At 43.8% G+C, this 15,280-nt stretch overlaps 1 protein-coding gene across 5 annotated transcripts in view; it reads left to right on the forward strand.

Moving 5' to 3' along the window:
* Window positions 1-1,073: 1,073 nt before the first annotated feature.
* The window catches only part of SNX7 (sorting nexin 7), a 66,578-nt gene continuing 52,371 nt past the window's right edge, over window positions 1,074-15,280 (forward strand). For 2 of the 5 annotated variants that reach the window (XM_075003042.1, XM_075003040.1), the window contains exons 1-2: window positions 1,074-1,674; window positions 3,522-3,572. In XM_075003042.1, coding sequence (XP_074859143.1) covers window positions 1,492-1,674; window positions 3,522-3,572 — 234 coding nt within the window. In that variant the 5' untranslated portion in view covers window positions 1,074-1,491. The remainder of the gene's footprint in view (window positions 1,675-3,521; window positions 3,573-15,280) is intronic. The other 3 variants (XM_075003041.1, XM_075003043.1, XM_075003044.1) reach the window with 3 other exon arrangements.

Consider the following 15,280-nt stretch of genomic DNA (forward strand, 5'->3'; position numbering starts at 1 on the left):
CCAGAAGAGATTCAGGTGCTGCCCAGCTGATTAGCAGAGTGCCCCCTGCCTTTCACAGCCAGCAGGATGTGAGTCTATTGATGGTGCACATCCACACATGCGTGGGTGGACATAACAAAATTTATTTCCCACATGGATGGAAAAAAAATATAGGTAACACTGCCTTTGATGCCCCCCAAATCAGTGGCAGTGCCAAATGTTCTCTCTTTCAGACCCATTGGCAAGAGCAATTAACCACTTCCACATATTGGAGACAGAGCAACGAAGGGTCCTGTGGCACCTTATAGACTAACAGAAAAGTTTAGAGCATGAGCTTTCGTGAGTTAACTCACTTCTTCAGATCACTTCTTCAGAGTTAACTCACGAAAGCTCATGCTCTAAACTTTTCTGTTAGTCTATAAGGTGCCACAGGACCCTTCGTTGCTCTACAGATCCAGACTAACACGGCTACCCCTCTGATATTGGAGACAGTTTCAAACAGCAGAGGGATTGCCCAAGGCACTTGGCAAGTCAGAGCTAACTCATGCGGGACGAAGATATTTTTTAAAAATTGCAAACACAGGGACAAGAATATTGGTTTTCCAACCTGTTTGTGTTAATGGCAGAAAGCCAGAGAAACAGATGTGAGTATGACACTGAGATGAACAATAAATAGGCTTCCTAGACACAGAGCCTCCTGAGAGCACAGTTGCGGATTACAGTGTAAAGAAGTTTGCTGTTTAGTCCCACTGGTGATTTGGGAAACGTAACGCTGTATTCACGGTTTTTTACATAACAAAAATACACCAATTCATCCAACTTGTTTAATCGTTTTTACCTCCTAACAGAAACAACTCTAGGAAGACCCAAACCTATTAACTGACCAAAAGTGCAACAGCAGGTACATTTATCAGTAAACCGCAGAACGAAGGTGGTGCTTTCAGCCTGCTCGCTCGCGGAATAAACTACACACACAAAGTCATGTGAGAAGTGGCTGGCGCCAATGAAGACGAGGCTCTCGGCGTCTGCTCGCCAGGCTTTACCGGGAAAACAAGGGGACATCTTTCATTAACTGCACCGCGACGAGCTTGCACGTTTGCACCCAGCCCTCTGCCCGTACGACTTCCCGGCATTTCCCCCGCGCTGGGCGGGCTCCGTGCCCGCTGCAGCGGCACAGACGCTTCAGACCCAGGACCCCCGGAGAGCAGGCACCAGAGTGGGCGGGGCCAAGCCCACGGCCGAACCCCTCAGCGCGCCCCCGCCCGCTCCTGGAAGGCGGCACAGGCTGCCGCGGGCCGCCCCCGCAGCCTGCGGAACCGCCGGAGGGCAAAGCGGGTAGGCACCCGGGCAAGACTCTCCCTCCTGTCCCCGCCCAGGGCCGGGCCGGCTCCCCGCCCGCCGCTTCCACTCTTGCGCAGTGGGCGCGCGGCGGCGGGACTAGAGTGGAGGCGGCGGAGCGCCGCAGGCCGCGGCAGCCAATCGCAGGGGCCGCCGGCCGGGCTGTGCGGTGGGATGGAGGCTGAGCGCAGGGTACTGGGGCCGCCGCTCTCCGGCTGCCCCCCTGGCGGCGGGGGCGGTGCTGCTGCACCCCGGCCCGGCCCTCCCGGTTCCGCGCTGGTCCCGCCGCCCCCCGGCCGCCCGCAGGAGCTGGTCTTCGACGACGACGAGGAGGAAGACCTGGAGGTGTTCAGCAAGGTACGGGCCGGGCCGGGCCCCGCCGAGCCCCCTGGCCGCCGCGGGGAGCGCCAGGCCCCGCCCGCGCCCTCTTTTCCTCGCCGCACTTTGCCCCGGGCGCTGCCCCGGCTGCGGGGGTGAGACACTCTGGTCCCGCCCCGTGCCGTGCCTGCCCCTATCGCCCCCTCCGGGGCGGGCAGCCCCCGTGCGTGGGCGCGGTCCCGGTCCCGGTCCCGGTCCCAGTCCCGGCCCCGGCGGCCGCCCTGCGCGGAGCAGCCACCCTGCAGGCGCGCGGTGTGCCGCAGCACGGAGCGGGGAGGGAGGGCAGCCGGGGGAGTCTTGTACTTGGTTGCCGGTTCCTTGGGAGCGGTCTGGTCGGAGCAGGAGCCCGGGTCCAGTGACCACTACCTGCAGATTGTCAGTGGATCGATAATGGCAGTAAAGCTTGGCACAGACACCGCGCTCCTCATCCTCAAAGTGTCTGCATAGTCATTAGCTTAGAACAGAAAATAGGGATTGTAATGGAACAGAGAAGGGAAAGACAAGTGGTTGAAGTGCAGGTGGCTACTTAAAAACAGGGAGAAAGATGTCTCTTATCCAGGAATTTGCATTTAATGGTTCTCTGGTATGCATAGACATGTTCCCTCCCCCCCATCTATTAAAACACTGTAATTATTTTAAAGACAAATCGCTATATTTTAACTTTCTGGTCAGTTGGTGCCCGTAATAGGGGAGGGACAGCGGCAGGATCAAAGTATCCTCAGTTGTAACATTTTCCGTAACAGGGAAACTTAGGGTAATTTTGGAAATTGGGAACCCATGTTCTCACTCAGAAGTGTTTCCACAATAAATAATAATAAACATTTGTTGTCATTATTAAACAAGCAGGTAGGAGTCTTTGGCGTTTGAACCCACAAATAAGTTTACCAATGTAGAATCCCCATCTTGCAGTGAGATGTGCAAAGATCAGTGTGTGTTCCCAGGCACAGTCCCAGAGTGGGGGCAGAGGCCCATCTGTGTAGATCTTACAGCATCATCAAAGCCATAGTTTTTTTTGTCTTGCATTAAGTACAGCCCTTAAACTTTACAGAAGTTGTATGTCATATTTTCCATTAATACACATTACAAGTATAATACCTATCTATTTAATCTACAGGCATGGTTTATGTACAGTGTACATTGAAATATACTCACGAGTAAACAAGTTTCAAACTTGAGTTTATTCAAAACAGTTTGAAAGTGTGCCCACAACTATGGTACATGCTCTCACTCTGTTGTGAGTAAACTCAAGTTTGAAATGAGTGGAAGATAGGAAAGTGATCATGGAATGATAAAGATGATTCTGAGGAATGGTAGGAAAGAGAACAACAAAATAAAGAGTTTCAAGAAGGCAGACGTTAGCAAATGCAGGCAGTTGGTACGTGAGGTCCCACGGGAAGCAAGACTAATAGAGAAAACAATTAAAGACAGTTGGCAGTTTTTCAAAGGGACATGATTAAGAGGGTTAGAGCACACTATTCCACTGCATAGGAAAGATACAAAGTATTGCAAGAGACCACCCTGGCTTAACCAGGAGATCTTGAATGATCCAAAAATAAAAAGGAGTCCTATAAAAAGTGTAAATTTGTCAAATTACAAAGAGGAATAAAAACAAATAGCACAAGGGGTAAAATTAGAAAGGCAAAGGCACAAAATGAGCTCAGTCACTTTTTACGTCTCTAGCTAAACATGAAAACATTCTACAAATATATTAGAAACAAGAAGATGACCAAGGACATGGTAGGTTGAATGAAGAGGGGAAAACAATAACAGAAAACGTGGAAATGGCAGAGGTGCTTAATTACTTCTTTGTTTTGTTTTTCACCAAGAAGGTTGGTGGTGACTGGATGCCCACAATAGGGAATGCTGGAGAAAAGGAGGTAAGTTCAGAAGTTAAAATAGGAAAGGAACAGGTTAAAAATTTAGAAAAGCTGGATGTCTTCAAGTCATCAGAGCCTGATGAAATGCATCTTAGAGTAGTCAAAGAGCTCACTGAACAGATAGCTCAGCCATTAGCAGTCTTCCTGAAAAGTCATAGAAGTCAGGAAGAATTCTGGAAGACTGAAAAGGGCAAATAGAGTGTCAAACTATAGTGGGAAATAGTGACAACCACAGACCAATAAGCTTAACTTCTGTGCCAGGGAAGATAATGTAACAAATAATTACGGAATGCGTCTGCAAACACCTGAAAGATAATAAGGTGATAAGTAACAAATCATTTCAAAGCTACTTGATACCTTTCTTTGACAGGATAGCAAGTGTTGTGGATAAGAGGGAAGTGGTAGACGTGGTATACATAGACTTCAGTAAAGCATTTGATACAGTCTCATATGAACTTACCAATAAATTAGGGAAATACAGTACAGCTGGTCTACTATAGACTATTATATACTACTGTAGATGGGTGTATAACCAGTTGGATAACCATTCTCAGAGAGTAGTTATCAATGGTTCACAGTCATGCTGGAACAACATAACAAATATGGTTCTGCAGGAATCAGTTTTGTGACAAGTTCTGTTCAATATCTTCAAAATTATTTAGGTAATGGCTTCGAGAAATACTGAACTGGGAGACATTGCAAATGCTTTAGAGGATAGGGTTATAGTTTAAAATGATCTGGATAAACTGGAGAAATGGTCTGAGATAAATAGGATGAAGTTCCATAAGGAGAAATACAAAGTACTCCACATGGGAAAGAACAGTCAGTTTCACGTGTACAAAATGGGAAGTAATTGTCTAGGAATGAGTACTGCAGAAAGCGAACTATGGGTGATAGTGGACCACAAAATAAATGTGAGTCAACAGTGTGACACTGTTGCAAAAAAAAAAAAAAAGGGGGTGGGGAGAAGAAGGGGGGAGCCAAAAATCATTTTGTTATGTATTATCAGGTGTATTGTAAGCACAATAAGAAAAGTCATTCTTCCACTCCACTCTACTCTGCTGATTAGCTCTCAGTTGGAGTCGGACTCTTGTGTCCAGTTCTGGGCACCACCTTTCAAGAAAGAGGTGAACAAATTAGAGAAGGTCCAGTGAAGTAGAACAAAATGATTAAAGATCTAGAAAACGTGACCTATGAGGGATGATTGAAAGAATTAGGTTTGTTTAATTTGGAAAAGAGAAGGCTGAGAAGGGACATAACTGCTTTAAATTACCTAAAAGATAGTTCAAAGGAAGAGAGAGAAAAAATATTTTCCTTATACGTTCAGGCTAGGGCTACAATGTAGCCTAATCTTGAAATAACTTATGCAAGTTGCGTTGCACAACTTGTGTAAGTTATTTCAAGGTAACTTATTTTGTGCTCGGTGCCATCCAAATGGCACTGAAGTTAAGTTTGAAATAAGCTCCTATTTCGAACTTCCCACTACTCCTCTCGAGATGAGGGGTACCAGGAACAACATACCATATTCAAAGTAGGTATTTTGAGCATGCTGTTGAGCTGTAGGGTTTCTATTTTGGGATACATTTGTAAGTGTAGCCTCAGGGTTAGAAGCATCAGGCTCAAATTTCATCGAGAGGTTTAGGGTGGACATTGGGAAAACTTCCTAACTGTCCGGGTGATTATGTACTGGAATAAATTGCCCAGAGAGGTTGTGGAATCTCCATTGTTGGCAATATACAAGAGCAGGTTAGATAGGCATCTGTCATGGGTACATGATTCTGCTGTGAGCACAAGGGACTGGACACGATGATCTCTTGAAGTCCGTACCAGTTCTAGTGACATGAAATGTAGTTTAACTGCGCCACAGCTTTACTGCTGAATGTCAGAGTAACCAGCAGATAAAAGTGTACAGTGCAGTAATTCCAGAATATACTGGGGTGGGAGGTTTGCTGCCATCCCTCCTCCTTTATGCATCCTGCTCTCCAGCCTGCCCACTATGGGGACCTCACCAGTCCCCAGCCCTAGAATGAGGGTTAAGGGGACTATAAACAGGTGGGGATTAGTTCCTGTTGTACTAGTCCTAGGAGCCCTGCCCTCCCATTTCCATTCATAAAGAGTAAGTCCCTTCAATCCTTTCTCAATTCATTCTGCACAATTACTTTGTCTCTTCCTTACAGCAGTCCTGCACTGAACATATGCCACAAGGAGGCATCAGTAATTAGCCTGGCTGCCTCCCCGCATACATCAAATAATGCCCTCTTTAATACTGACCAAAAACACACTAGCTCCGAAGTCTGACAAGATGGCCCCCATCCACCTGCTGCGGCAAGAAATTCCAGCCATCTAGCCCTTAAAGGGGCTGCAGGCCTTCCCCTAACAGCCATTTAATCTGCAATGAGGTCATTTTCTCCATCACCATGAGAGGAAAGTCACAAATAACAGGCAGTAGCGCCTTAAGGTTGCCAGGTTTTGATTTTGCAGGCATAGTACCAGAATCAGAGAAACAAATTCAAGTAAGTTGGTCAATCACAGTCCTACAAGGATCTCATTACAAAGGTAGGTTCTTCCTCCACCAGTTTTGGCAGCTTTCACTTTGGACAGTTCAACACAAATCATAAACTTGTTCTTGATAGCTCTCAGCTCAGGCCATTTCACAGGATCAGTACTTTTCCCTTCATAGGGAAAGTCACATTCTTGTCTTCAGGATGGGTCCCATATTTTACTCCACGTGATGGAGTGGTGTATGTCTGTATCAAACTAGGACTTTCAAGTGTACATTTTGATAGCCTTCCTAGAGTCATCAAGGAAGGAGCGATGGCGGCTTATTGTAAAACGGGACTTGTCCCTAAACAGCTAACACAAGAGTCATCAGTTTTGATAATCTTCCAAGTAATGGGTCCAACCCCACAACAAGTGGCTTTCCGGTTTGAACTGTAGAGTGGGTTGGACTTACTAAGCGCTTGACTGAAGTTCTGATGTTGATCAGTTCATCACCTGACAGAAGGGAGAGAAACCATGTTTAAGATCAGAATCAGATTAGAATCTGCTCTCAGGCAGCCCACCCCAACATAAGCAGTGAACTTAAATTGCAGCAAGGGAGATTTAGGTTGGACGTTAGCAGGGATGAACACAGGTGGGTGGTGGAGATAATCTGTAGGTTTTGGGGTTTTCCTGAAGATTTATAATCTTATGTTTGGGAATAAATGCTATGGTGCTTAAAAACTCCTGTTGCAAAACCCATGTTCTTTACTTTAGCTGCCACATGCCACCTAGGTGTTTAAAATGTAAGCAAGAACACCCACACCTAGATGCTAGGGGAGGATGCAGAAGTGACTGGGGTGGGGTGGGGTGGGGGTGGGGGTGGGGGAGAATGCTGACGCTGATTTCAGGACCCCCATGTCCCAAGGAAGGATGTCAGATAGCGACAGTACAACCAGCCTTAGAGTCTCCAGACTTAGATAGCTACCTGGACTCTGCCTAGAGCCAGTTGGCTTAGTAGCATGTGGGATCCAAAGGTTGGGTCCAATTAAAACAGATTGATGATAGTGCACTAGAGGGAGTCAGCCAAGTCTGCAATACTCTGTATTAGCAAAATAGGGCAGTGAATTTGATTGTTAAAGTCCCGCAAACCTGCAGATATCCAATTTATATTTGTAGATATCGCCATCTGTAGATATGGATATCCCTGCACTGTGTTCATGGATCATATATTGGATGCAAACACAGATTTTGTGTTCCCAAAGGGGTTCTGCTGATTGGGCCACTATGCATCACCACAACACAAATAAATATGTCCCGTTGCTTATAATTAGCTGTTTAAAATGATACAGAAAAAGCAAAGTCCTGCTCAAGACTGTGAAAGTGTCTCCTTTATATAGTCAATGTGTTACAGTGATTTTCCTTTAGGCATTGCCATTCTCAAAATAGCGTATGAAATCTTTCTTGTTTGTTCAGCCAGCAGAGTTAGGGAATGATTAGTTGAGCAACATGTTCAGAAGGGACTGTAGTGTCACGGACTATCATGGGAGTATAGTAAGGAGAATTTCCTTCCTCAAAGAGGTGGGGAGGGGAGTTGTTGATGAGAAATGGATAAAGTAGGAAAAATAAAATTATTATTGGTGAGCCACTATGCTAGTATCCCCTGTATTATTCTAAGAATTACTTCTCTGGCTAATGTACCAAAATTCCTCCCTATGTTTAAAAGTAGTATTTTTTTTCAAATAAATAACAGTGAGACAGAAAATTACAAAAAAAAAAAGTAAACTTAATACCTTCACTGGCTATTAATTGTTGTATGAGCTTAACTGTATGCCTAGAAAAGTTGATTTTACAGGCTTTACCTATTTGTTCCTCAGATATTTCAAGTCCACTGAAGAACATACTGCTTTCAAAAGCATTCTAATTGGCACCTATCAGTATTGGTTGGAAAGGTGAGGGAAGAATTAGGAGCTGTGCTTTTATAATTGGATTACTCCATTTGGCTAAATTTGGTAATTTACATGCAGAATGAAAAGCAGTTCATATATGCTAGATTATGACAGTAACACAAATTGCTATCTGCTGACACAATTCAGACCTTCTGAGGTGGGGGGAAGAGCACATCACCACAGAAAGCATTTGTGTAACCATGTGGTTCAGAGGGATATTTTATGGACCTAAAATTAGACCAGCCAGCTGTGTTTTGGTTGGCAAGTTATGTTGTCATTGCTCAGCCTACTTATAAAAGAATACAGCCAGACTACTCAAGTATGTAACAATTCTGCTGTTGAACCTAGAAGGAACATTACCCACTGTTGACTCACAGAGAAGAGGAAGAATGAAGGGAAGACAAAGTTAGCCATGACTATGAAACAAACAGCAGCTTAGATTTATTATTGTAAGATAGTTAAAATGTTGAAGGTATTGTTAATTTTTATAGGCAAATATATCCTCCTTCAAAATTGGTAGGTTTTTTTACTTCACTGTCCTGATGCGTTTTATTCAAGTTAACTCCCTAAAGCCCCCACTGTCACATAGTACAACCACCCAAATACGTGTTTGACATGCAGCAGATGTGCTTTCAACAGGAGTTGGAATGGGAGCCAAACATCTGGAGCTTGCATTCTGCCTCATGCTACATGCCTGCATATGTGGAGGAAAAAGAAGCTGCCATTAGAGGCCTCTACAGATTAAGTACTGGGGACTATAGCAACAAGAAATGAGCCACCCTTAGGGGTCTGACCAACTCTTCTGACAAAAAGGAGTGTTAGTGACAGGCTACTCGAATATCTATTTTTGCTCATATTAGATGTATAGGAGAGTTGGAAGTTTTCAGTAGCCAAGTTCAGGATATGTATAGAGCATATGAGACAAGTACAGGAAATTACTAAGGTGAGAAATGTTGGTAATTCAGGACTGGGGAGGTAGTGCAGTGGGATGGCACTGATATAGAAAAATAAAAATTGACGTGGGTCTTCATGGTTTCAAGGACAAGTACTGAAACTCTAATACTGAGAAAGAAGCACAGAACACTTGTTTTTATCATGACATGTGGGTAAGGATCTGGTGCTTCTGCCACTTAGGGGTCAAGAAAGAAACAGTTCCTGATCCTGAAGGGGGCAGAAAGTCAGTTCCTGTGCACAAAGTACATAAAAATAAAGTGTGAGAGAAAAGAGCATTCTAATACCAATATTGAAATTGATTACTTCATGTCAAGATGAAGATATTATTGAAGTACAGTTCTTTGTGTAGGAGTAAGGTATGGCAAACAGGTTTTTCAAACAGCAAGTGAATTAGTGATTATACCCCACTTAGGCTGTGTCTGCACTAGCCCAAAACTTTGAAATGGCCATGCAAATGGCCATTTTGAAGTTTACTAATGAAACACTGAAATACATATTCAGCACCTTATTAGAATGCTGGCAGCTGCAGCACTTTGAAATTGACGCGGCTCGCTTGCACGCGGCTCATCCAGATGGGGCTCCTTTTCGAAAGGGCCCTGGCAACTTCAAAATCCTCTTATTCCTATCTACTGATTAAATAAAGGGAAGAAGGATTCTTTTGAAGATGGGGTTTACTTTCGAAAGCGCTGCATCTACACTAGTTTTCTTCTTTGAAAAGAAGCTCTTGTGAAATGACTATGCAAATATACACCTCATTTGCATTTTTGGTTTCCCTCATTTGCATACTTCTTTTGAAGAAGGGAATGCAAGTGCAGACGCACCCTTTGAATCAGATCCACCCTACAGAATCAAGAACAAACTGGAGAAACAAGTTATGTAAACAGAAAATGACAATACTTTGTATGACAACTTGAAGCGAAGTGAACATCAAACACTGAGCTGAATGTTTCCAATTTGTGACTTTAGGATACTTTCTCTTTTTAATACTTTATTCTTCTCTGTTGCTCTACAAACAGAAGAGTACTCATCAAGGCATGGATACTACAAATAGATGTAATAGTAAAGACCCGTATGTCCATAGAATAGGATTGCCAGAGCATCCATCTCTATGAGTGGCGCCTAAATGGCACAAGAGAAAATTGCTAAATGTATAATAAAAAAGAGAATTTCAGTTTTGAACTTAACTATGCTCATTTAGCTGTCCAATACAACATTAATAATGATTGTATTAGATTCTAATGGTGCCTTATAAGGTTAGATAATACTTTCACACTCTTGGGTCCTATATCTGTCCATAAAAATGTACAAAGAGCATTCAGAGGTAAGTATCAATAATAACCATTGTCGATATTAAAATGCTCAAATTACAGGCAACAAAATCATTGACTTTTGAGAAAAGAAAGGTACATATTTAAGCATAGGTGTAACATACTGGTCATAGCATGACTTGTTAGAGTCAATGATTGTTTAGGTTAGCTTACAGGTTGAATCTGGATTTTTTTTTTATTATTAGTAAAGTTAACTTAAAGATGCATTTTCTCTCTAAGAGCCAAAGGCACTGTCATTTCTTTGCCGTATTTTCTCAAGACTTATCTCACTGCTCAGATTGTTAAAGTACCACAACAATTTAGAGATGTAAAATCCTGTTTAATTGGTTAATCAGTTAAATACTAGGTTTAACCGGTTAAGTGACTCAATGGGTTGTAGCTGAGGACATGGGCTGCTCTGGCTGGGCTGGACCACCCCCACTCATGGTGCACTGGGGACCGGGGCTGCTCCAGCCAAGCTGGAATGTCCCTTCCCGTGGTGTTCCCTTGGGTGCAGGGTGCTCCAGTGCTGCTGGAGCAGTCCCCGCCCACGGCACACCAGAGGCCACTGCAAGGTGAGGGTGCTCCACCCAAGTTGAAGAAGATCCAGTCCCGATGTGCTGCAGGTGGCAGTGCCCCAATCCAGTCAGAGCAGTTCCCTGTCCACAGTGGGTGAGGAGGGGAGTGGCGGGAGCCACTCCAGACCAACAGGGCTCAAGCAGCCTTCCGAGCCACCCCTCCCACCCACAGGGGCGGCAACTCCCGTGTGGCAGGAGCACCCGTTCCTGTGTTGGCCTGTGGGGCTAGAGCAACCCTCTACCCATGGCAGATGAGGGGCTGCTCTCACCCATACCAGTTAACGATAACCAGTAATGCTTATCCATGTAGGATGAGGCTTACCAGTTAACCTTTAACATCCTGTTGGCAAGTATTGGTACTTTTTCAACAATAGCAGTTTTTATAGGTTATAGATATGGTGCGCTCAGTTTGGTGTTCCATCAACATTTTTTTTTTTTGTTCACGGCTTTCTGCATGAGGGGAGGAGGCAGAGGGGAGACTTAGAAGAATACTATTTCAAATTAACAAGCACTGTATGTTGAGAAAGAATGGAATGTCAGTAAGGAGAAGTTCTTTGCATTCCTCAGATTGATTAAAATCACAGCCAGATGCATGCCTGTTGACAAAGTCTCTGATAGTAAACTGCTCAAAAATGTCTTGCTTTATCATTTCTGTGGGTTACAAAATGAGTGAATGACATTTGAGAAACTATATTTTTTGTGAATAATTTTTACGAAAACATCCAATTCTAAAAATTCATTGCTGCTTCTTATTATAGACATTTAACTTGATAATTGTCACAGATAGAAGTTTTGTAGAGCTAGGTATTTTCCAACTTTGAAGTAAGATTGCAGTGCCTTAATTTCTTTGCATTTCCAGTGTATAACTTTCACAAAATCACCTCAAGTGGTGCAGGTTAATTAGTTCCACATTGTGTATTTACATGAAGATGATCTAACGCCTACAAAAAAAATGTTTCTGACCATATACACTGGAGTAGATCCTTAGAAAGGAAATAGCGAGGGAGGAATCAGATGCCCGCGGGCGCTGAGCACATAGTGGTTGATGATGATGAGCTCTTAGAATCATAGAATACTAGAACTGGAAGGGAACTTGAGAGGCCATCGAGTCCAGCTCCCTGCCCCAATGGCAGGACCAAGTACTATCTAAACCATCCCTGATGGACATCTATCTAACCTGTTCTTAAATATCTCCAGCGATGGAGATTCCACAACCTCCTTGGCAATTTATTCCACTGTTTGACTACCCTTACAGTTAGGAACTTTTTCCTAATGTCCAACCTAAACCTCCTTTGCTGCAGTTTAAGCCCATTGCCTCTTGTTCTATCCTCAGAGGCTGAGAAGAACAAGTTTTCTCCCTCTTCCTTACGACACCCTTTTAGATACTTGAAAACTGCTATTAGGTCTCCCCTCAATCTTCTCTTTTCCAAACTGAACAAGCCCAATTCTTTCAACCTTTCTTCATAGGTCACATTCTCTAGACCTTTAATCATTCTTGTTGCTCTTTTCTGGACCCTCTCTAATTTCTCCACATCTTTCTTGAACTGCGGTGCCCAGGATTGGACACAATACTCCAGCTGAGGCCTAACCAGCACGGAGTAGAGCGGAAGAATGACTTTTCGTGTCTTGTTCACAACACACCTGTTAATGCATCCCAGAATCATGTTTGCTCTTTGCAACAGCATCACACTGTTGACTCATATTTAGCTTGTGGTCCACTATAACCCCTAGATCCCTTTCTGCTGTAGTCATTCCTACATGGTCTCTCCCCATTCTGCATGTGTGAAACTGATTTTTCCTTCCCAAGTGGAGCACTTTGCATTTGTCCTTATTAAACTTCATCCTGTTTACCTCAGACCATTTCTCCAATTTATCCAGATCATTTTGAGTTATGACCCTACCTTCCAAAGCAGTTGCAGCCCCTCCCAGCTTGGTATCTTGTGCAAACTTAATAAGGGTACTTTCTATGCCAATATCTAAATCATTGATGAAGAAATTGAACAGAACAGGTCCTAAAACAGACCCCTGTGGAACCCCACTTGTTACACTTTTCCAGCAGGATTGAGAAACATTAAGAACTACTCTCTGAGTGTGGTTATCCAGCCAGTTATGCACCCACCTTATAGTACCCTCATCTAAATTGTATTTGCCTAGTTTTTTTATAAGAATATCGTGAGAGACTGTATCCAATGCTTTAGTAAAGTCTAGGTATACCACATCTATCACTTCTCCCCTATCCACAAGGCTCATTATCCTATCAAAGAAAGCTATCAGATTAGTTTGACATGATTTGTTCTTTACAATTTCATGCTGGCTGTTCCCTATCACTTTACCACTTTCCAAGTGCTTGCAGCTGATTTCTTTAATTACCTGCTCCATTATCTTTCCTGGCACTGAAGTTAAGCTGACTGGCCTGTAGGTTCCTGGGTTATTTTTATTCCCCTTTTTATAGATGGGCACTATATTTGCCCTTTTCCAGTCTTCTGGTATCTCTTCTATCTCCCATGGTTTTCCAAAGATGATAGATAAAGGCACAGATACCTCCTCTATCAGCTGCTGGAGTATTCTAGGATGCATTTCATCAGGCCCTGGTGACTTGCAGACATCTAATTTTCCTAAGTGATTTTTAGCTTGTTCTTTTTTTATTTCAACTTCTAACCCTACCCCTTTCCCACTAGCACTCACTATGTTGGGCATTCCTTCATCAGACTTCTCAGTGAAGAGTGAAACAAAGAAGTCATTAAGCATCTCTGCCATTTCCAAGTTCCCTGTTACTGTTTCTCCCTCCTCACTGAGCAATGGCCTACCCTGTCCGTGGTCGTCGTCTTGTTTCTAATATATTTATAAAAGCCTTCTTGTTTCCCTTATGCGTGTAGCTAGTTTGAGCTCATTTTGTGTCTTAGCCCTTTTAATCTTGCTCCTGCATTCTTGTGTTGTTTGCCTATATTCATCCTTTGTAATTTGTCCTTGTTTCCATTTTTTATACAATTCCTTTTTTATTTTGAGATCATGCAAGATCTCCTGGTTAAGCCAAGGCGGTCTTTTGCCATATTTTCTATCTTTCGTACACAGCGGGATAGTTTGCTTGTGGGCCCTTAATAATGTCCCTTTGAAAAATTGCCGACTCTCCTCAGCTGTTTTTCCCCTCAGTTTTGCTTCCCATGGGACCTTACCTACCAGCTTTCTGAGTTTACCAAAATCTGCCCGTCTGAAATCCATTATCTCTATTTTGCTGTTTTCCCTTCTACCCTTCCTTAAAATTGTGAACTCTGTGATTTCATGATCACTTTCACCCAAGCTGCCTTCCACTTTCAAGTTCTCTATCAATTCCTCCCTATTTGTTAAAATCAAATCTAGAACAGCTTCCCCTGGTAGCTTTTTCAACCTTTTGGAATAAAAAAAAAGACTTCAATACAATCCAAGAATTTACTGGATAATCTGTGCCCTGCTGTATTAGTTTCCCAGCATATATCTGGATAGTTGAAGTTCCCCTTCACCACCAAATCTGGGGCCCTGCATGACTTTGTTAGTTTTAAAAAAAGCCTCATCCACCTCTTCCACCTGGGTAGGTGGCCTGTAGTAGACTCGTTGCAGGACATCACCCTTGTTTTTCTCCCCATCTTAGTCTAATCCAGAGACTCTCAACATGTCCATCTCCATCTCAGTCCAAGTGTGCACATTATTAATATATAAGGCAACACCTCCCCCCTTTTTTCCCTGTCTATCCTTTCTAAGCAGGCTGTACCCTTCAATACCAACATTCCAATCGTGTATTATCCCACCAAGTTTCCGTGATGCCAGCGATGTCATAGTTGTATTTATTTTTTAGCACTTCCCGTTCTTCCTGCTTATTACCCATACTTCTTGCATTTGTGTATATATTTGATCTTGCCTACCTGTTTTGCCCTGACCCTCTTTTTACTCTGACATTGTTGCCCATGCTGCCTCCCATTTCTGCTCCCAGGTTTCCATGTTCTCCACTTACCTGTGGGCTTTGCTCCCCTGCCCCCCATAGAACCTAGTTTAAAGCCCTCCTCACTAGGTTAGCCAGTCTGTGTCCAAATACAGTCTTTCCCCTCCTCGAAAGGTGAACACCATCTCTGCTTAGCAGTCCTTCCTGGAATAGCATCCCGTGGCTGAGGAAGCCAAGCGTTCCTGGCAACACCATCTTCGAAGCCAGGCATTCACCTCTGGGATGCACCTGTCTCTGCCTTGGCCCCTACCACTGACAGGCAGGACTGAGGAGAATACCACCTGCGCCCCAAACTCCCTCATCCGTGCCCCCAGAGCTCTGAAGTCACTCTTGACTTGCTCAGCATCACACCTCGCAGTATCATTAGTGCCCACATGGATGAGAAGCATGGGATAGCAGTCAGAGGGCCGGATAATCCTTGACAGCGCCTCCGTAACGTCTCAGATATGGGCCCTTCAGGAGGTTTAAA

The sequence above is a fragment of the Carettochelys insculpta genome, chromosome 9 (genome assembly GCF_033958435.1).
Source record: "Carettochelys insculpta isolate YL-2023 chromosome 9, ASM3395843v1, whole genome shotgun sequence".
Classification (NCBI taxonomy): Eukaryota; Metazoa; Chordata; order Testudines; family Carettochelyidae; genus Carettochelys; species Carettochelys insculpta.